This window comes from Rattus rattus, chromosome 9 (assembly GCF_011064425.1).
Source record: "Rattus rattus isolate New Zealand chromosome 9, Rrattus_CSIRO_v1, whole genome shotgun sequence".
Classification (NCBI taxonomy): Eukaryota; Metazoa; Chordata; class Mammalia; order Rodentia; family Muridae; genus Rattus; species Rattus rattus.
Genome location: NC_046162.1, coordinates 8,772,528 through 8,795,619, shown reverse-complemented (window position 1 = coordinate 8,795,619; position 23,092 = coordinate 8,772,528). Strand labels below are relative to the sequence as shown.

Sequence of the window (23,092 nt, the reverse complement as noted above, 5' to 3'; positions counted from 1 at the left end):
GCCTCAGGTTTTTCTGAGTCCACCACCACCAACTCTCCAGTTCTTTTTACTAGAAATGGCTACCTGACTTTGGGCAACCTTTGACTACCTCAGTTTCTCACTTAGTGGTGGTATTAGTGAGGAGATTGTAGAGTGTTAATTGTGATGGCCCCACAGGAGCACTTAGTTACCGGCGTAAAATGCTAAGGTAAATTAGCATAGCCCCGGGTTAAATTAGCATACCACCTCCGCCCCCACCCCCTGCATTTTAACAGCAAGGCAGCATCTTTACACTCTGTGGAGGCATCCCCGGACCTGATCCCCTTTGGCCTTAGCATTCCATTTGCGGTCGGGATTACTTTTTGGAACTAATCTTCAGAAGTCCGGAACAGACACTCCCCAAGGCTCCAGGTGACCACTCCTGCTTGACTCCGCCCCACGGAAAGAAGGTGAGGTAGGGGGTGGGGCTGGGGGGTCGGCAGGATTGGTGAGTATACTGGCCCTTCTGGTCAGTCCCACACCTGTCACGCTCCTATGTGTGGGCCACCTCTGTGACGGGCAATAATGCTGCTGCTACTGCTGCTGTTGCTACTGGGACCTGGATCCTGTCTCAGCGAAGGTAAGTGAGGACTGGTTTCGTCCAGCCTGGGTCAGATTCCATACCTCCTTACTTTTCTCACCACCCCAACTCAACAGCCCCTTCCAGCACCCGGAAGTCTTAAAATCCCCAGGCCCTTCTTTAGATGGCCATAAATCCATCTTCCCAGACACTCAGGAGTCATATCTCTGATTCCTTCCAGAGCCCTCCACTCAGGCATTTCATTCAGGAACTCAGAAGGGGGAGAGGGGTTGCTATCAGTCCTCCCTTCAAGAACTCCATAGTTACTGCAGTCCTCTCCAGCAGCCTGAAGCTCCTAGCCCCTGATCCTGAGTCCTGTGAACTGGCTATCACTTCTCTTGCTTGTGGGGTCTGAGGTAAGACTTCCAGGCAAGACCCTGTGGATGGGAGGAACAGGGACAGAAATTAAATTCCAGAGTAGTAGAGTGAATGAGGAAGCCCCCTTTAGAAAGGCTCCTCTTGGTGGTTCCCCAATCCTAGAGGAAGTAAGACATACAGGCACAGACCCAGCCTTGACCTTACCTGTCTACGGAGGGTGCAGCTGTGAAGCTTCTGCTCCTGGACGGGCTCACCCAGATCAACACCTCAGAAGCCACAGTTGCTCCGAGCAGCACTTGTACAGCTCAAGGATGCCTAGGACAACCCATTCTGGGTGTATATCTTGGGCTTTTACAATGCCCTGTGAGTCCTGGCACTGCCATTGGAGGTTGCCCACAGGTAGACAGAGCAAACAGACCCCAGCCTGACCTGCCCCACCTATGTTGGCACAAAGGGAGTGTTTTCTTTGGTTCCAAACTTAGTGCTGATGTGTGTCCCTCATCTGGGCCCTTCATGAGCTGTTTTAGCCTCTGTGAATGGCTGGGGGTGGGGGTAGGAAAGGGGGAGCTTTCTTGATGGTTCCAGGGTATAGTGTTTGGGAGTGGTTAGGCTAGGTGTGTCTTACCTGGACTTGGTGGCTCCTGAGGTCAACAGACCTTTCCTAGAATCCTTTCTGTGTGCCAGAGCTACTTGAGTCAGAGATCTGTTCTGTAAGAGCACCCAAGCTAGAAGGGCACTCCTATTAACAGGCAGCAGCAGCATGGGCCACTGTCAGAGTAAGGCAGCCGGGAGCAGGCTGAAGAGAAGGCAGGGCAGTAGTGTGATGGCTTGACTGGAGGGAAAGCTAAGTTCTGGGGAGGTAGGAAGGCTTGGGGATCCAGCTTGGGATCCCTGGGGCTTGGAGGACAGTGGAACTGGGAGCTGTGCCCCAAATCCAAGGGAACCATGAACGGCTCAAGGCAAGTGGGTGGACTGTTAGAAGAGGGCAGATTTATCATCAGAAGGGAAAGTGTAGCCCAGGCTGGCCTTGAACTTACTATCTAGCCAAGGATAAGTGTCACTTCTGATCTTTCTGCCACAACCTCCCAAGTGCTGGGATGACAGGCATGGTAATGTCTTCTTCATATAATGCTGGGGATGGAACCTAGTTCTTTTTTTTTTTGGTTCTTTTTTTCGGAGCTGGGGATCGAACCCAGGGCCTTGCGCTTCCTAGGCAAGCGCTCTACCACTGAGCTAAATCCCCAACCCCGGAACCTAGTTCTGTCAGCCTACCATCTGGGTTAAAGCCCCAGATTCTCTAAATGGACCAGATTTTTCTGATCTTCTGATCTGAACCACCTCTAGAAACCTCCTCCCAACCTCTTAGAGTGGAACCATTGAGAGAAAACACGATTCTATATAAGTTTAGTGTAGAGCCCTCAAATAAGTTATTGCGATGGAGACATGATCTAAGTGACAGACGAAAGTCACAACAGCCCAGGGCAAGGCTTCACCTCCACTGTCCTCACACACATCAGCAAACAGGCTTGGGAGTCTGTCCATCTCTACTGCCAATGAGCTCATGAATCTCAGATCTACCATCCTGTAGTCCCCCTTTACACACAGATGACGAAGCACCAGCGTGTGGGCTGTGGGAGTGGAAAGGCTACTTTTCTCAGAGGGCCTCCTTTTTTATCTTTCAAATGCAGGCTTTAATGTACACATCTTTAGTTCCGGAACTCAGGAGGCTGAGGTAGGAGGAGCTCTGTGAGTTTGAGAGGCCACCCTGATGTACAGAACACATTCAAGGACAGCCAGGGCTACACAGAGAAACCCTGTCTTGAAAAAGTAAAAAAAAAAAAAAAAAAAAATCAGGATTGCCATTGAGTTTGTATTGTACAAGGCACTAAGCCAATGAGGAAAGCAGACACAGATCTGTAATTTTTCCAAGGTTACATACCTACAAGCGGGATCAAACCCAGTCAAGTTGCTACAATCTAGGTCTTTCTCAGCTCAGTGCCTCTCACTGCAGGGATAGGGAAGCTCTGACCTTGAACCTATGATCTTTGCTTACCCCTCAGCAACCGGGAGGTCACATGTGTACAAGCGTGGACTCCTGGAACTGGCAGGGACCTTGGATTGTGTTGGTCCTCGATCGCCGATGGCTTACATGAACTATGGTTGTTATTGTGGCCTTGGTGGCCACGGAGAGCCACGCGATGCCATTGACTGGTGAGTGGACACTGGGCCCAGAGGAGAAAAGGTCTCCCAAGTCCTAGGACAGCCAAGGGATATAAGAAAAACTCTAAACTGAAGTCTAGGGTAGCTGGGGCTCAGAGTTACAAGGAGGCAGGCAGGGGTAGACTGGCAGGCTCAGCGAGTGAGGCTGGGCAGTTATATCCAGCTATGACAATTTTTCTCCAAGATTGTGAGGGACAGCGTGTCCATCAGGGGATACTAGCTCCTTGAGAATCTTTGTCACTCCAGCCCTGGTCAGATGGCAAGGCTAGCAGAATTCCCTCTTTCACATGGCCATTGGTCTGTCCACTCTCACTCCAGGTGCTGCTACTACCATGACTGCTGCTACTCTCGGGCTCAGGACGCCGGCTGCAGCCCCAAGCTAGACCGATACCCGTGGAAGTGCATGGACCATCGCATCCTGTGTGGTGAGTGTCTCACAACATGTGACTTGCCCAAGTGTCCCCTGGACATCCTGCGAGATCCAAATGGTACAGCCCTTTCGGTAAAGTGCCACTGCTTGTAGCTCTCCACAGACCACATGATAGTGTCATCGAACCCTTGCAACACACATACACATGTATGTCTTCAGTGTCTGGACCAAAAGGAGAGAAAAGACACTGGGTGTAAACATCCCAAAGTCCACCAGGAAGGGATTGAGCAGATGTGCTCATGATGCACCCGAACTGTAGAATATGCTCCAATCTGGACAGAGGATGAGGTAGATCCATGGAAGAGCCTATCTCAGACAAAATAACAACAAACCAACCAACTAAACAAACAAACAAAAAGAAAATTCAATTTAAAAAATGTTAAAAGTAGAGCTGGTGACCCTATGTGATTTTGTCCCTTATCTCCCGGAGCTGAGAGGTGAGCCATGGCTTCCTTCCCTAGTGGCTACTGGTCTAAAGCCCCATGCTCCAAGCTCTTTACTCCTCCTGCTCCGATGCTAGGATTCCAAGTATGTGCCACCTAATCTGGATGTTTACCTTGAAGTCTACTGGGCAATCAGGGTATCACTAATGGTAAAGTACTTACTTGTCCAGTTGTGGGAGCCCTGGGTGCCAATACTAAGGCTTAATGGTGCCCTTCCATTTATAGTCTTCTTTCAAATAACTTAAAATGCAGAACTGACTTTTTAAATCCGCAGAGTGAGTGGTCATACAGATGAACTGTGAGTAGGAGTACAGTGGGGGCAGAGACTCAGTACTCTGAGGAGTTGCAAACAAAGGAGGTGCCGGGCTCTTCCCTCTTCTTCCTTTTCTCTTTTTGACAGTACTAGGGGTTAGACCTGGGCCTCAACATACGAAACAAGTGTTCTCCACTCAGCCTCATGACCTAGCTCTCTCCTTTTTTCCTTTTCAATGAGAATAAACACAATACAAATTTCATTGCTTTATAATATTATTATATACATATATTGGTTATAATTATTAATATATTAAATCATTTATTATTGTTACTATTTCAATTATGAGTGTGCTGTATGTGGTGTGCCCCTGACTTCAGTACTTGCATCAGATTCCTTTGTAGCTTAGAGCCACTCCAGTGTGGGTCTGGGAACCAAACTTGGGTCCTTTGGAAGACCAGAAGACCGTCTGAACCACTGAGCCATCCTCTCCAGCCCCAGATTTGGTTTAGCTGGACTGTGAATTCAGAGAGCTCATTGGGAGAGCACTTGCCGAGAATGCTGGTGATCTGGGTTCCATCACGACCACCACACTGAAAAAAAATCCATCATTTAAAAAATTTTAAAATTATTTTAATTTTATAACTTGTAATTGCATTGTTTCCCTTCCCTCTTCCTCCTTCCGAACCCCCTGGTGTACCCCCAGCATGCCTCTCTCCCTCTTTCTCTCCCTTTTTTAAAGTGTAAAAGCAAACTAGCAATCTGGCTTAATATGCAAAGGCACTTGCTACCAGACCCAATAGGCTGAGTTCGATCCCCAGGACCCATGGGAGAGAACTGACTCTATCGAGCTGTCCTGACCTCCTGTGCATAGGCTCACAAATAAATATAGGTGGATCAAATTTTTGTGATTTCTTGTTCTCTCTTATACTCTTTCTTTTTAAATCTTTTATTACTATTTCAGGCTTTGGCAGAGCCCACTAGAGTCATTATAAGGCTGATTGATGGCCTTTCACTGGGGCAGACTCTCAGCTACGATCTACCTCAACCCAACTTCCTGCCACTGCATCCCCACCATGTTGGTCTATCCCTTTACCGTCCTGCGTCCTTCCCAACATGCTTCTGTCTCCTCTTGCCTGCTTATTCTCTTCTCGCCTTCATACCTTCCTGGCTGCCTTTGCTTTAGTTGTCATCTAATTGCTCTAGATGTCAGCTCTTTATTCTCTAAAGAGCCACATTCCAGTCTGAGCCAATCAGCAGCAGGACAGTGTGGCGTCTTTGCCCTTTGGCAAGGATAAGGGCTACTGACTGCCTCCCTGGCAGCTTGCTTTTTAACCTAGTCTCAGAAAATCCTCTGGTGGCAGGACAAACATTTATATATAAAAAGCTGATGATGGGCCACTGAGAGGACAATACCAACAGCAATTAACACTTAAAAATACTGGGACACTTCCACAAACCATTTGATACAAAGTGTGGGGGAAGGTCATCCCAACAGAGTGCTTTTTCTTTTTCCTCTTCTCTCCTTCTCCCTCTCCTTCTCTCTTTTGAGACAAGGTTTCTTTGTGGGCTGTCCTAGAACTCACTATGTAAACCAGGCTGGTCTCAAACTCACAGAGATCCACCTGCCTCTGCTTCCCAATTGCTGGGCTTTAAGGCATGCACCACCACTGCCTGGATGGAGTTGTGGTTGCTTTTTAAGACTGGGTCTCACATAGCCCAGGCTGGCCTTGAACCTTTGTTCTGCCTGTGTTTTCTTCCAAGGTTCTGGATCAAAGGTATTTCATCCCCTTGGACTATAGGAGGATTTCTGGTGTTTAGATAAAAACCAGCATTTGTCAGGAACTTGTGAATCAGGTTTTCTGTTCACAAAAAGGAGTCACTTCCCGTACCTGTGGCAGAAGGGACACATGGCTCTCCATTGACATATACTTATGGCAGATATAAGCTATATATATCAAAGGTGTGTGTCCAAGCCCATGCTAGCTTCCAGGCTCCTGCAGTCCCTATTCAAAGTACCCACTATGTATTTCAAAGCCCCTCTCACCTCCTCTCCTACCCAGAACTCCCAGGCCTGCTCTGCTTGTCTCCCAGCAGCTACTCATCCTTATTTCCTTCTCTTCTCTTTCTATCTCTCTATTCTGTCTTTTGCTGTCTCCTCTCTCCCTTGCAGATAACCCTGGCCGCCCAGTTTAGGATTTTGTTTGGTTTTTTTAAAGATTAATTAATTTATTTATTGTATGTGAGTACACTGTCTCTGTCTTCAGATACACCAGAAGAGGGCTGTGTCCCATTACAGATGGTTGTGAGCCACCATGTGGTTGCTGGGACTTGAACTCAGGACCCCTGGAAGAGCAGTCCGTGCCCTTAACCACTGAACCATCTCTCTAGCCTGGTTTTGTTTTATACTCTGGACTCTTATTCTTATTCTCTGGTTATTTGCTTTCTCATCTACAACAAAGCCCTTTCCCCAAAGGGATGGCCGTTGTAACAGGTTCTTTACTGATCCCCGTCACAGACAGCTTTCAATAGGATTGTCTTTTTTGCTATGGTGAGAATTGTTTATGCCTTGAATTTTCAACCCTTTTTGTGGCTCTGCCTTCCTTTCTGTGGGTTGTCCTCCTTTCTGTCCTCCCTTCAGAATAAAGTCCTTGAAACAGAAGTTTTTCATTTGACTGACATCCTAGTCAGTTATTTTGATGCTTTAAGCTTACATTGACAGCCAGGTGGTGCTGACCACACACCTTTAATCCCAGCACTTGGGAGGCAGAGGCAGGCCCTGAGTTCGAGATCAACCTGGTCTACAGAGTGAATTCCAAGACAGACAGGGCTACACAGAGAAACCCTATCTCAAAAGAACAAAAAGCAAACAACAAGAAAGGAATCCATTGAGAAAACACAATACTGCAGAGGTTTACCTGTACGTTTACCTGTACTTTAATTCTAATAGTTTGAGATTTATGGCAGTGGCCCACTTTGAGTTAACTTTTCATACAGTGGGGGATAGGTCTGACTTCATTTTTTGGTTTATTGTTATACAGCTGTCTCAACACTGTTAAAGAGACATTCTTTCTTGGTTTCATTAGTACCTTGGTTGAAAATCACTTGACTGTAGGTGCCTGATGAGGACATTCCACTGAGGTAATAACCACCCGTTTGGGCTTCAGTTTCCTTACCTGGAAGTTGAATTTTGCAGAGGTTAAAAAAAAAGAAGGAAGGAAGGAAGGAAGGCAGAGCTGGTAGTATAAAGTTGGGGTGGGCCAGATGGCTCAGTGGAGAAAGGTGTTTGGGGCCAAGCCTGATGACCTGAGTTTGATCCATGAGACCCACATAGTAAAATGATAAACCAAAATGTGCCGTGGTGTGTATGTAGCCCTGCCTCTCCCCACCAAAGAAACTGAACCCTTCAAAATCAAAATAAATAAATAGAAAAAAATGTTTTAAAGAGTGAAGTTGAATCACTGTGGAGACATTACAACCCTCCATCCCCCTCCTCGTTTTTTGAGACAGAGTTTTTCTATGTAGTCCTGACTGTCTTGGATTTTGCTATATACTAGGTTGGCCTTGAACTCAGAGTTCTGCCTCCTGAGTGCTGGAATTAAATGCACGCCTCACATACCCTTGTCATGGCATATGACTTTGACTGTGCACCAGGCACCATCGTATTTAACCATGTCTCTTTGAGATAAAGCCTCCTATGTCCCAAGCTGACCTCAAACACTATGTAGTCAGGCATGACACTGAACTTGTGGTCCTCCTGCCTCTACTTCTGGTCAGCTAGGAACTACAGGTGGTGCCGGTAATGGAAGTTGGCCTTTGTACACGCAAGGCAAGCATTCTGCTCCAACTGAACCTGTACCCCTTGCATCTTCCAGCTTTCCTACCTTCCTCTTCAGTGTGTGTGTTCTCAGTAACATGCGTGTGGAAATGGTATTCACGGAATGTTTGCTGCTGTTTGTTGGGAGAGCCTGTGTTTGTTTTCGGAGCTTTTTTCCCTGAGGAACGATCCAAGGTTTCTGTTATGCATTTTCAACAAAAATATTCTGTTAGTCTGCTTGGAGTATTCTGAGCATAGTTGTTTATTTAATTACAGGTTTGGCCTATTTTCCATTTATGGGCCTGACAAATATATTTAAAATTTTCGGTCTACAATAATATTTACTAGCAGGCTTTAATTTTAAGTATAACCCATGGAAGCTATTTTTCCTCTTCCGTTATATGTTATTTATTTTTGAGATAATAGTCTCATGCCATAGCCCAGGCTGCCGAGCCTGCACTTTTCAACTCCTGTCTCGGCCTCTTGATTGCTGGGGTTCCAAGTGCGTGCCAACAAGGCTCACTCCTGAATTTTCATTCTTCCTGAGCAAGTGATCATCCTTGGCTCTCAGGCCGTGGAGAGAGAGGTGAACCTGCCAGGGAGAGGACTGACTCTAGGCTACCATCCTGGTAACTCCTTCCCAGGATTGTGACCTTGGCTGAGTAATCCCTTTCAGGCTCACTTTTCTAATCAGTAAGATGGGAATAATAAAACATGGTTATGGGCCAGCAAGATCTTTTTAGTGGTTAAAGATGCTCTCCTCCCAGCCTGACAGCCTGAGTTTCATCCCCAGAACTCACATGGTCACAGGAGAGAACTGAGTCCTTCAAGTTATCCTCTGACCTCCATAATCACTCTGTGACACTTGTGGACAAACACAAAAGATAAATGAAAATGAAACAATTTTAAAAATGAAAACTTTGGGGGGAAAAGTTGCTGGCTTTGTATGAGAACTGGAAGTAATAGAGGGACCCGGCTTACTCTTACAACACTGTCTGTCCCTCTCTCCCTCCTTCCCCCTCTCCCTCCCTCCCTCCCTCCCTCCCTCGCTCTTCTCCCCTGTCCCTGCCTTGCTTTTCTTGTGTGTATGGATGCATATGCATATATGATAGTTAGAGAAAAACTTGCAGAAATCAGTTCCTTCCATGATGTGAGTCCTGGGATCAAGGTCTTCAGGCTTGGCAGCAAGTGCCCACAGAAGACAGAAGAGGGTATCCTACAGAGTCAGAGTTAGAGACTGTTCTGAGCCAGCAGGTGTTGGGAATCAAACCCAGGTCCTTTGTAAACCCCAGAGCTCTCTCTCCAACACCCACAAAGCAGAAGTACCATATCTGCTGTAACATGGACATAGTAAACTTTAAGAACATGATGCAGAGTGACCATAACCAGGTTCAACAGGTCACATGACTCCATTTGTATTAGATAGTCAATTTCTGCAGTCACAAAAGAGATTCAGGATCAGCAGTGAGAACACGGCGGGTGGCTATTTAAGGTGTATACAGTGTCTTTGAAGAATTAAATGAATACCAACATCGTTAATGTACTTAAACAAATTTGTTTAATTAATTACTTAATATTTAATTAGTCAATAAGCTAACTGTCTTAAAGTTACTGTTGCTGTGATGTAACACCGTGACCAAAGCAACTTGGGGAGGAAAGGGTTTATTCAGCTTACACTTCTATATCACTGTTCATTGCCAAAGGAAGTCAAGACAGGAACTCAAACAGGGCAGGAACCTGGAAGCAGGAGCTGATGCAGAGACCATGGAGGAGTGCTGCTCAATGGCTTGCTCCTCGTGGCTTGCTCAGTCTGCTTTCTTATAGAATCCTGGACCATCTGCTCAAGGATACCACCACCCACAGTGGGCTGAGTGTTCCCCCATCAATCACTAATTAGGAAAATGCCCCACAGGCTTGCTCACAACCTGCTCTTTTTTTTTTTTTTTTTTTTTTTTTTGGTTCTTTTTTTGGAGCTGGGGACCAACCCAGGGCCTTGCGCTTCCTAGGCAAGCGCCTACCACTGAGCTAAATCCCCAACCCCACAGCCTGCTCTTATGAAAGCATTTTTCTCAGTTGAGGCTCCTCCTCTCTGATGACTCTTAACTTGTATCGAGTTGACACAGAACTGGCCACTGAGTAATAATTCTTAGCCTAGTGCCTCATGTTAGGTGAGTACTACTGAGCTACATCCTCAGCTCTTAAATTAACAGACTACCTCCGTCCTTTTTTTGAAATTGTCTTGCCATTTGGCCATGGCTGGCCTGGAGCTTGCCCTGTAGGCCATGTTCTCAAGCTCTTGGTAGTTCAGAGAGGTTTCATTGTGTGGTTGGCTCCATGCCCTTCACTCATGATACAGCTGAATTTCATGGCCGTGGGAGTGCCAGGATAAAGACTGTTCACTTCATTAGTGACAGACAGGGAGGGAGAAAGGCACTGGGGACTATGCAGTCTTCAGAGGCTCCCACTGGCTGCTTCCTCCAGCCAGGGCCCATATTTTGAGTCAGGGTCTCATGCAGCCCACGCTGGCTTCAAATTTGCTAGGTAGTCAGGGATCACCTTGAATGTCAGATCATCCTTCTGCCTCTACCTCCCACTTGCTGGGGTTACATGAATATGACATGATGCTGGCTTATTTGGTGCTAGAGATAGAGCCTAGGGCTTTGTGCATGCTAAACAGTCACTCTAACAACTCAGGGGCACCCCCAACTCTGGGATGGGCACTGTGTTAACAGCTTATCTCACCCAAGATGTGTAGTTACCATATAAAGTAGAGAATGATTTTATCCTATTTACTTACTTCTTACTTTGTTTTGGTGGTGGCAGGAATGAAACCTAGGGCTTCATGTAAGCGAGGCAAGTGCTCTACGACTGAGCTACACCCTCCGCTGTTTCTGTTTAACATAAAGGAGGTCACGAAACTCAGAGCAAGAACTGTGAACCAAGGCCTGATAGTTGCCAGGCACCCAGTCTTACCCGAATGGATTCCTAAGTGAAATAGTGTAATATTGGCAAAGAGACGACAAAGGTTTGTATGGACTTTGCATTTGGCATGTCAAGTCCCTTTCTTGTAGAAGCGGCTGTCACTGCTGCCTCCTCTAGTGGTCTTGTCCGTGCTGGGCTAGTGGAACATTATCAAGTGTCACATAAAAGTGAACTCTAACCTGTCCTGCTTACAGTCACCTGGCATTTTTCTCATGTGCCTCGGAGTCGCAGCTCTAACCTCAGTTTCCCTACTCCTTCCAGGACCGGCAGAGAACAAATGCCAAGAACTCCTATGCAGGTGTGATGAGACGCTCGCATACTGCCTGGCAGACACAGAGTACCACCTGAAATACCTCTTCTTCCCCTCGGTTTTATGTGAGAAGGACTCACCCAAGTGCAACTAATAGGCTGAAATGTCCCTTTGCACATGGAAATGAAGTTCGCTTTCAGTGATGAACAACAGCCTCCGATTTGCGCAGGAGTCCCTGGGGGCCAAGTGCTGAAGCCTGGGTTTGCTCTCTCCCGCCACTCGTGAACTCTAAGCCCGTGGAGCTGCCAGTTTGATGAAGGCTGAGCGTCCTGGGCCTGTTTTATGCAACTGCAACTGTGTTGGGCTTGATATAATTTTTGAAAAATTTATACGAAAAGCTTTACTACTGTGTAACCTGCTGCAGAGGGTTGGTGGTCAAATGAACACCTGCTTAGGCTTGCTTGTGGTAATAACATTGCCACGATACATCTAGGAACTGTTAGTGTAATAAAGCATGTTCCCTACCTGTCTCCATCTGTCAGAGGTAAATTTTATTTCCTGGAAGCTGGGTGTGGTGGCACACACCTGCAGTGTTCTGCTGGGGAGGCTCGTCTTGAAAGGTCAGCTGAGCCCAGGAGTCTGGCACCAGCATGGGCAGGAGAGAAGACACTTTCTAAAAGATAAAGGGAATTCTGGTAAAAAAGCTGCTGGTACTGCTGTGTGTCAAAACATTTGTGAATCATGTTTAAGATCCTGAGTTAGATTCCCAACTTTTCAAGAAAAAAACTATTTTTAAAAAATGAGGTAGAGAGATGGCTCAGCAGTTAAGAGCATTGACTGCTCTTCCAGAGGTCATGAGTTCAATTCCCAGCAACCACATGGTGGCTCACAACCATCTGTAATGAGATCTGGTGCCCTCTTCTGGCCTGCAGTCACATATGCAGGCAGAATGCTGTACATAAAATAAATAAATCTTTAAAAAAAAAATGAGGTAGAACAATAGATCTAAAAAGTAAACTCACAGGCCAGAAAAATGGCTCAGTGGTTAACACTGCTTCCTGCTCTTCCAGGGGACCTGAGTTCAGTTTCCAGCCTGAATGTTATTTAACTCAACTGCTTTTGCTCTGGTTCCAGAGAATGTGACACATCTGGCTTCTGCAAGTACTTGTCTACCCATGCTAACTTGCACAAGAGCATGCGTGCACACTTGTAAAATAAAGGCAAGCTGGTGATTGGGCAGGGGAAGGGAAGGTGGAGCAGAAGAGTTGAGGGGAGAGAGAGAGAGAGAGAGAGAGAGAGAGAGAGAGAGAGAGAGAGTGGGGGAGGTCAATGGGAGAGGAAGAGGTGGAAGGAAGATGGAGCTGAAGCAAGTGGCATGGAGAAACTGCAAGTTATAAGGGAACTCATAGCCAGGTGAATAGAATAGTGTAGTGGTAAATCTGCCCAATCTAGCATGAGCTTGTATTCGTAATAATCGAGTTGTATTTTTTTTGCACGGGCATATTTGGGTTAGAGAGGTTACTGCAACAAATTGGCGCCCAACCTATCCATTAGAATTCAACTAACCTGAGATAAAAGTACACACACACACACACACACACACACACACACACACACACACACACACACACACACACACACACACACACACACACACACACACACACACACACACACACACACACACACACACACACACACACACACACACACACACACACACACACACACACACACACACACACACACACACACACACACACACACACACACACACACACACACACACACACACACACACACACACACACACACACACACACACACACACACACACACATACACACACACACACACACACACACACACACACACACACACACACACACACACACACACACACACACACACACACACACACACACCAGAATAGGGCTCTGGCAGAGATCTAGGCTGGAGCAGTGGTGGATTGAAAGCTGACTGCGTCTGAGGGGTCTACAGAGAACTGCAGAGAGGCTCCCTCCCCCAAACTCCAGGCAGAGAGCTACAGCCAGGGGCAGCACCAAGAATCGCAGGGAGGGACAGGAGACCCTGGAGCACAAAGCCTGTGAGGTGGTTTTCTGGCAGACACATTGAACAGGTCTGGGCACCTATGCCCTGTGGAGCCTTGCTTTGTTCACTTTCCTGAATCCTCCCACCCGCTACGTCTACACAAGAAACAGACAGACTTGATCTCCGAATTGCAGGTTGCCTGAGGTCAGCACACAGGCAAGAGCCAAAGAGGCCCCTCCCTGGGAATAAAGAATGGCAGAGGACTGCAGTGTTCTGAATCGAACATCTGAGGGAGAAAAAGGTACAAAAGGGCTCCGGATCAGGTATCATTTTGATATAAAGAGAGATATATAACCTTTTGATACTTAAAGATGAGAAACACAATCAATAGTTTTTGAGTTTATGGAATGATATTTTGAATGGTCTGACAGGGATGGATTTAAAGGAAATAGACCCCTTATCATTTACCAGTATTGCAATATTTATTCTCTTGATTTACTATGTCTTCTCAAAAGACAGGGCCCTAGATAACAATTTCCTTGCCTTAGAAAAGAAATTACAAGTAATACTAAGACAGAATTTTCTGAAGTTCATAGAGGAGTCTGAGCAACAGAGAGATAAGCTTAAGCCTTGGCAGCATGGCATAGAGGAAACATTAGAACTAAAGGTTCAGGATTTCATAGGTCAAATAAGCAACAGGAAGAGGAGAATGAAGGCTGGAGACAGAAGCTGGAAGACACAGTAGAAAAAGAATTGGACAATTCACAGATCAGACTGAACAGCAAGGAGATAGAGATAGAATCTGGAAGCAAAGTCTAGAGGATAATTTACTACAGCTAGCAAATCAAAATAAGGCAGATGCTGAATATCAGAATTACAATATAAAGAGAAGCTAAGATTATGGAAGCAGAGCTTAGAGCAGAAGATACAGGAAATTATGGAGCAGCATGAACAACAGAAAGAGAAATCTAAGACTTGGCAACATGGCCTAGAGGAAACACTAGAAGGCACAGGAAAGTATAGATCAGAATAAGAGACAGAAAGATGAAAGTGGAGGTGGGAGGCAGGAGCTGGAAAAGACGTTAGAACAAAAGACGCAGCAGCTCACAGATCAGACTGAGCAGCAAAAAGAAAATAATGAGGTTTGAAAGCAAGACTTGGAGAATAACTTCTTAAAATTAATCAGTCAAAAATAATGGACAGCAGACTATCAGAATTGCAATATAAAGAAAAATTCAAAAGGTGGAGGCAAAGCCTTGAACAGAGAATACAGGAACTCAAGGAACAGGAGGAGCGACAGAAGGAGAGACATGAAGCGTGGGCACAGACCTTAAGGGAGGAATTGAAACTTTCAATTAAAGAAAATACTCAGGTAGAGATAGAAGATAAAATTAGAGAAAGACAACCAAAGGTTATTAGAAAAAAAAGTTTAGTCTATTGCTAATGTACAACAAAGACCTCCAGATCTTCCACAGGGTTATGAAGAATTTGAATGGCAACCCATGGATGTGTTAGAAGTGAGGAAATTTAAGGAATATGTCACTAATTTTGGAATGCATTCACCATTTGTAAAACAAATCCTGATTTCTTGGGCTATTAAAAATAGAATAATCCCCCAAGACTGGAAAGATGTGGCAAGAGCAATACTAGAGCCAGCTGCAAATTTACAATGGATCTCACAGTGGAGAGAAGAGGTGAGGAAGATAGCACAATGAAATAGAGCCAGGGGTAGAGATTTCCACAGATCAGCTGCTTGGTGAAGGTCGCTTTGCTGAGGTAGGGGTACCGGCTCTATATGATGAAGAAACTCTGGCCCTGTGTCGATTGTCAGCCTTAAAGGTCTGGGACAAAGTCTCAGAATCAGGGAAAAGACTTGAACCATTCACTCAAGTCATACAAGGTCCTAAAGAAACCTTCCCTGACTTTTTACAAAGGCTAACACCAGCTGTGGAAAGGAGTGTATCAGACTCAGCAGCAAGAAAGGCAATACTTGAGTCTTTAGCCTTTGAAAATGTGAATACTGAATGCAGGGAAGTAATCAGACCACTGAAGGTGAGGTCAGCATTAATAGATGAGTGGATTAAATATACAGCTGATGTTGGATCTTGCTCTCCTGATATGACTGTGATAGGAGAAGCTGCCACTAGGCAGCTAGAGATGACCCAAGATTTCAAAGTGTTTTAATCGTGGTGAGCAGGATCATCTCAGACATAACTAAAGGAAAAACCAAAGTAATACCAAAAGGGGGCCTATGCCTCCTGGAATATGCCAAAGATGTGGTAAAGGACAACATTTGACTAGGGAATGTAGAGCAACAACAAATGAATGGGGCAACATCCTGCCAAAAAAAACTCCCAGGGGGGCCTCTTGCAGGCCCTATGCCAGACAGGGAGAGCTCTATTCCTCAGACAATTAAATAATACTGCTTCAAAAACAGATGTTCTGAGACAAGACAAGGCTGAGGCAAGGTCTATAAACAATTCCAAAAGCCTCAAAGGGAGCCAAAAACGAATATTTTGGCAAAATTCTATGGAGGACCAAAGGCCAAAACTAAAAATACTAGTAAACAATATTGAAATTGAAGGAATGGTTGACACTGGAGCAGATGTCACCAACATCTCTCCAAAATCTTGGCCCACTAGTTGGCCACTTCAAGAAGTGGACGTCCAATTTCCAGGTGTTGACACTTTATCATAAAAAAATAAATAAAGCAAAGGTCAGGTAGGAAAATTGAGACCATAGTGGCTGATATAGCCATTAACTTACGGGGAAGAGATCTATTACATCAGTGGAAAACTCGAATCAATATCCCCTCAGTTTCAGCGTCTGGCCATGAAACCCATCAGGCTCCCAACAAAGATTTTAAATTAGTCAGGGAACGTTATCAAAGGCAGTTACAGACTGTCCAAAATGTCCATAAACAAGATAGAGCAGAGGCTGACAATTTAGTTTTACACCAAGGAACCAGTGCTGCTAAGACACCAAGGACCTTGCCACCAAGGTGGCTGACTGACCAACCCATTTGGATTGATCAGTGGTCTCTGACGCAAGAAAAACCAAAGCTGTGGGCCTCCACGCCGGAGGTTTTCCACAGAGATCTCTGGTCTGGCTAAGTTGGCAGGTCCAGGAGAAGGGAAGAGAACCCCAGGCAGGTATTGTTCCGCCTCTGTTTCAGGCCGGGCTTAGCCAGCAGGAGACTGACTAGCCAGTGAGGGGTGCAGGACGGCTTCTGGTGGTGATTTTGGGAGAGCAGATCTCTTCCACAAGCAGCAGTGTTACAGCTCTTATGACAGAAGCTCTCAGATGACGAAGTGATTCTTGCGCACCTTTAATTCTGAACACGACCCTTAAATACAGGTTTTTGAGTGGGTCAACTCATCTACATATTCAGGTCCTGCCTCTACCACTGTTCTGTCTTGAGCCTATGTGACCTATGGTCATGTCCTCACCTGTGGAGAAGTTTGGAGCATTGCTCTATGTGACTTGGTCTGTCTAAAACCTCTCTACAGGAGTTTGTGGGGGGGGCTACAGCTAGTGAGACCCTGATCTGGGAGGCTGCGAATGCGCCTGCTGTCCCTTTTAGAGTCCCCGGGGCTTCGACCTGTCTGCACAAGTAATCAGGGTACCTTTCACAAACCCCACAACAGGCATTAGAACAGCTATTCCAGGAGCAGCTGGAGGCTCAGTATATAGAGGAGTCCACCAGTCCTTCTCCAGTATTTGTCATTAAAAAAAAAAAAAAAAAGTCTGGCAAACGGAGGATGTTGACAGATCTCAGAGCAATTAATAAGATTTTCAGCTGATGGGTTCCCTGCAGCCTGGGATCCCACTGCCTTCTTTGTTGCCTAAGGAATGGCAACAAAATGATTGACCTGAAAGATTGTTGTTTTCACAATTCCTCTCCATAGAGGCGTTAAGGAAAGGTTCTCAATACCTACCTTCAATAGAGATCACCCAATAAAAAGATATCAATGGAAGTTCTGCCATAAGGAATGTTAAATAGCCCCACCTTGTGTCAATATTTTGTACAACAGCCATTGGAGATGATTCGCAAACAATTTCCCCAATCTATTTATCATTATGGATGACATCCTATTGGCTGATCTATAAATATCCTGGAAAAAATGTTTGATGAAGTAAAAACAATCTTGCCTTGCTGGGGATAGCAAATTGCCCCTGAAAATAAAATACAAAGGGGGATTCCATTAATTATCTAGGGTATAAAATAAGTCTGCAAAGGGTTAGGTCACAAAAGGTACAAATCAGAAGAAACCAATTAAGGACACTTAATGATTTTCATAAGCTACTGGGAGATATTAACTGGCTGAGGCCTGCGATTGGCTTGACCACTCAAGAGCTAAGCAATTTATTTCAAACCTTACAAGGTGATAAAGATTTAAATAGCCCAAGGAAACTATGAGCTGAGCTGAGAAAGAGCTAGCTTTGGTAGAAAGGAAATTGCAGGATACACATCTAGATCGTTGTGATGGTTTGCATATGTTTGGCCCAGAAGTGGCACTATTAGAAGATGTGGCCTCGTTGGAAGTGTGTCACTGTGGGGTGGCTTGGAGACCCTCCCAGCTGCCTGAGGGTGCTCAGTCTGTTCCTGGCTTCCTTTGGGTGAAGATGTAGAACTCAGCTCCTCCCGTACCATGCCTGCCTGGATGCTGCCATGCTCCCGCCTTGATGATAATGGACTGAACCTCTGAACCTGTAAGCCAGCCCCGATTAAATGTTGTCCTTTATAAAACTTGCATTGATCCTGGTGTCTGTTCACAGCAATAAAACCCCAAGCCAATTATATTGATCCAAAGATGGCCTGTATCTTAGTTGTCTTACCTTCTTCTCACTCCCCTACAGGAATTCTTATGCAGAGGGAAGATTAGATCTTAGAATGGTTATTTTTAACACATTAATAGGGTAAGAAACTAAAAACCTACATTGAGAAGGTCTCTGAATTGATAATAGAAGGAAAAATGAGACTAAGACAATTAGTCGGAATGGATCTGGCTGAAATTGTGGTACCTTTTACTAACACAGAAATTGCCTTGTTATGTGCACAAGATGAACATTGGCAACGAGTATGCAGTAACTTCTTGGGAGAGATTAACAACTGATACCCTAAAAGCAAGCGGCTTCAAGTTATAAATGCCTTTTTCTGGGTATCTGCCCATAAGGCCCATTGGAAGTAATTTGCTTTCAGTTGGCAAGGCCAGCATTATACCTTTACTGTTTTACCGCAAGTATACAGCATAAAGTTTTACCCCAGGTATACATTAACTCTTCAGCCCTGTGTATAAGTTAGAAGGAGTCTTGATTGTCTCTTCCATAAAATATCACATTGGTGCACTATATTGGCATTATGCTGATTGGATCAAGCAAGCAAGAGGGAGCACAAATTGTACTGATTGGTAACACAGATTCGTATCAGAGGATGGGAAATAAATCCACCCACAATTCAAGGACCATCTACATCAGTGACTGTCTTAGGAGTCCAGTTGTGTGGGGCATGCAGAGATACTCCTTCTAAGGTGAAGGATAAGTTATTGCACCTGGTCCCTCCCATCACCAAGAACCTTAGACCTTGGGGACAGCATTCCTCACTTGGGTGTGCTACTCCTGCCCATGTACCAGTGACTCAGAAAGCTGCTAGCTTTGTGTGGGGCCTGGACCAGGAGAAGGCTCCTCAACAGGTCTAAGCTGCTGTGCAGGCTGCTCTGGCACCTGGAACATATGACCCCTTAGACCCGCTAGTGCTTGAGGTATCAGTGGCAGATAGGGATGCTGTTTGGAGCCTTCACAGGCCTCTGTAGGTGAGTCACAGAAGAGCCTTTGGGATTTTGCAGCAAGGCTCTACATCAGCTGCATACACTTCTCCTCCCTTTGACAGACAGCTTTTGGCTTGCTATTGGGCCTTTATGGAAACTGAACTTTGGACAGTGGGCCACCACGTTACCATTAGACCTGAGCTGCCCATCATGAGTTGGCTGTTTCTGACCCAACAAGTCATGATGCAGGACATGTCATACAGCAGCAGTCTATTATCAAATGGAAGTAGTGTATATACATGATCATGCCTGAGCAGGTCCTGAAGACACAAGCAAGTTACATGCAGAAGCTGCCCATTTAAATGGTTTCTACTGTTACAATGCCATCTGTTGCCAAGTGTGCACCTATAGCCTTGTGGGTGTGCCTTATGATCAGTTAACTGAGGAAGAGAAGACCAAAGCCTGGTTTACTGATGTTCTGCAAGTAATAAAGGCACCACGCCGAAGTAGACAGCTGCAGCATTACAGTCCCTTTCTGGGACAGCCCTGAAAGACATCAGTGAAGGAAAATCTTCAGTGAGCAGAAGTTCAGGCTGTACACATTTTGCATTGAAGGAAAAATTGCCAGATGTGTGATGGTCCAGATTCATGGATTGGCTAGATAGATGGTCAGGGACTTGGAAAGAGCATGATTAGAAAATAGATGAGAAAGACACCTTGGGAAGAAGTATGTGACTAGAGATCTCTAAATGGGCAAAGGACATGAAGATACTTGTGTTCCACGTAAATGTTCATCAAAATGTGACTTCAGGAGGGTTGGAGATTTAGCTCAGTGGTAGAGCACTTGCCTAGCAAGCGCAAGGCCCTGGGTTCAGTCCCCAGCTCCGGAAAAAAAAAAAATTAAAAAAAAAAATGTGACTTCAGCTGAGGAAGAACTCAATAATCAAGTAGATAGGGTGGGCCATGGAGGCAGAGTTGAGAGCTATGCATGAGTTCAGCAACATGGGCTGACCTGCCTATAGATGCTGCTAAAAGCCAGGTTCCATATATGCACCGTTCTCCAAGGTGACCTGGTGGCAGGTTGACTACATTGGACCACTTCCTCCATGGAAAGGACAATGCTTTGTCCTTACAGGAATAGATACCTATTCTGGTTATAGATTTGACTTTCCTAAACATAACGCTTCTTCCCAAACCATTATTCATGGACTTACAAAATACTTCATCTATTGTCAAGGTATTCCACACAGTATTGCTTCTGACCAAGGAACTCACTTCATAGCCAGAGATGTACCACAGTAGGCCCACAGTTATAGAATCTTACCATGTTCCCCACCATCCTGAAGCAGCTGGCCTGACAGGAAGATCGAATGGTCCTTGAAGACACAATTACACTTCCAACTAGGCAGCAGCAGCCTGGAGGGCTGGGGCAAGAGGCAGGATATTCTTTTTATTTATTTTTTTTCTTTTCAAACCACGTCTATCTGTTCTGGTTTATACAGCATGACAGCAGCTTTATGAGCAAAACCAAACCAAACCAAACCAACCAAACAAAAAACACTATAAATCTTATGAGCATCCTATGAATATGAACGGGATATACTCTTGCCCTGCGTTTTATTTTTCTTTCTTTTTTTTAATAAAGATTTATTTATTATGTATACAGCGTTCCACCTGCATGGCCAGAAGAGGGCACCAGATCTCATTATAGATGGTTGTGAGCCACCATGTGGTTGCTGGGAATTGAACTCATGACCTCTGGAAAAGCAGACAGTGCTCTTAACCTCTGAGCCATCTCTCCAGCCTGCGTTTATTTCTTATTGACTCAATAAAAGCCTATCGAGCCCAGGCTGGATCTGTCTGTCTGTCTGTCTGTCTGTCTACCTGCCTGCCTGCCTCCCTCCCTCCCTCCTTCTCTCTCTCTCTCTCTCTCTCTCTCTCTCTCTCTCTCTCTCTTGAGATAGCACAGAGGCAGGATATTCTTTGAGTCAGTGTCCAAAGTACAGTGTGACTTCTTCCATAGCTAGGATTCACAGGTCCAGGAATCAAGGGATAGAAAAGGGAATAGTTTCACTCATTATCACCACTAACAATCCACTAGCAAAAATTTTGCATCAGTTCTCTAGACCTTAAGTTCCGCTGGCCTAGAGGTTTTGGTTCCAGAATAGGGAGCATCAACTGGAAGCTCATTTTCCCCTTGTCACTCTAGGTTTCTTAAACCAATATGCTAAGAAAGGAATAGCAGTGTTAGGAGGGGTGATAGATCCAGATTACCAAGAGGAAATTGGATTGCTTCTCCACAGTGGAGGTAAGAAAGGTTATGTCTGGAGTACAGGAAATCCTTAAGGCCATCTCTTCATCTCTTGGTCCTATGGTATACTGTGATTAGAGTCAATGGGAAACTACAACAGCCTAATCCAGGCAGGATAACAAAGGGCACAGACCTACCAGAAAAGAAGGTATGGGTCACTCCAGGAAAAGAACCAAGACCTCCTGAGATCCTTGTGGAGGGTGGAGGGAATACAGAATGGGTAGTAGAGGAAGATAGTTTATAAACACCAAGTCAGAGCCAGGTATGGTAGGCCACACCTTTAATCTCAGCACTCAGGAAGCAGAAGCAGGTAGATCTCTGAGTTGGAGGCCAGTTTGGTCTACAGAGCTAGTTCTAGGACAGCAGGGGATACACAGAAAAAACCCTGTCTAGAAAAACAAAATAAAAAAATACCAGCTAATGCCTTGTGACCAGTTACAGAAACAAAGATTATGGTTGACATGAGTGTTTCTGTCTTATTTTGTTAAGAATATGTTCATACTTAAATCTATGTTTTCTTTCCTCAATTTATCATGTGATAGAACATCCATTAAGACAATATCAATGATTATCATAATTAAGTCTGAGATACTAGAAAAATTTCCCTCAAGGGATATTGCCACCTTTTCTATATCTATGTTTGTAACTGTATGAGTGACAGTTATGTTAGGTGTAATTATGACCTGGCTAAATATATAATGCACTTGTAATTGTACTGGAATAGTTATATGATGTCTAGATGCTATTTATATATTTCATTTGAAAATTAAACACAAGATGATGTAATCGCATGTCAAGTTGACAAGATATATACTTGTGTTGGCTATTCTTGGTTGTTACTTGGATTTATGTAAAACCCAAAAATGAAAGGCTTAATTAATTGAAATTTGCTTAATTTGAAGCAGGTAGATGCACTTCTAATCTAGATCTTTGAGGTAGGAAGACACATACCTTTAATTGGGATCTTGAGGTGGAATCACAAGGAGAAGACACCTTTAACCTGAGTAATGCCTTCTGCAGGAAAACTATATAAGGACATGAAAGACGGAAGCTTTTGCTTTTTGCCTGCTTGTCCTCCCTTTGCTAGCAAGTCCATTCCTTCACTGGCATTAGAGACAACTTTTCTTGGGATTCCAGGTTATACTGAGAGATCCAGCTCATCCAGCTAGACTGAACAACTATTGTATTTCTGTTCATGGCCAGCCATTGTTGGATTAGCTACACTGCAACTTGTAAATCATCTTACTAAATTGTCTTTCTATATAGAGATTCAAGTTCTATTACTCAAGAGAACCTTGACTAATACAGACTATAAAAAAAACCAAAAACCAAAAACCACCCAAACCATTAAATTCAATAATAAAGAACAGACTGAAGACATGGTTTAGTGCTTTTTTTTTTAAGATTTATTTTTATTTTATTTATATGAGTTTACTGTAGCTGTCTTCGGGCACACCAGAAGAGGGCATCAGATCCCATTACAGATGGTTGTGAGCCACCATGTGGTTGCTGGCAATTGAACTCAGGAAGAGCAGTCTGTGCTCTTAACTGCTGAGCCATTCCTCCAGCCCTGGTTTAGTGCTTAAAGGATATTTGCTGCTTTTTTAGAGGACCCAAAATCAGCTTTAACACTCACAAAACAGCTCATAA

General features: G+C 44.8%; 1 protein-coding gene across 1 annotated transcript; it reads left to right on the top strand.

Moving 5' to 3' along the window:
• Positions 1 to 442: 442 nt before the first annotated feature.
• LOC116908778 (group 10 secretory phospholipase A2) lies at positions 443 to 11,841 on the top strand. Its single transcript, XM_032912150.1, has 4 exons — positions 443 to 598; positions 2,977 to 3,127; positions 3,455 to 3,561; positions 11,323 to 11,841. The coding sequence occupies exons 1-4, from the start codon at positions 544 to 546 to the stop codon at positions 11,463 to 11,465; spliced, it is 456 nt and encodes a 151-aa protein (XP_032768041.1). The 5' UTR covers positions 443 to 543; the 3' UTR covers positions 11,466 to 11,841.
• Positions 11,842 to 23,092: the final 11,251 nt, after the last annotated feature.

Excerpts from the sequence above, each read along its gene's own strand:
- LOC116908778 (XM_032912150.1), top strand. The coding sequence starts at position 544 with ATGCTGCTGCTACTGCTGCTGTTGCTACTGGGACCTGGATCCTGTCTC. Across the intron at positions 3,128-3,454 it reads CCACGCGATGCCATTGACTG|GTGCTGCTACTACCATGACT; the intron begins GTGAGTGGACAC and ends CTCTCACTCCAG. Across the intron at positions 3,562-11,322 it reads GGACCATCGCATCCTGTGTG|GACCGGCAGAGAACAAATGC; the intron begins GTGAGTGTCTCA and ends TACTCCTTCCAG.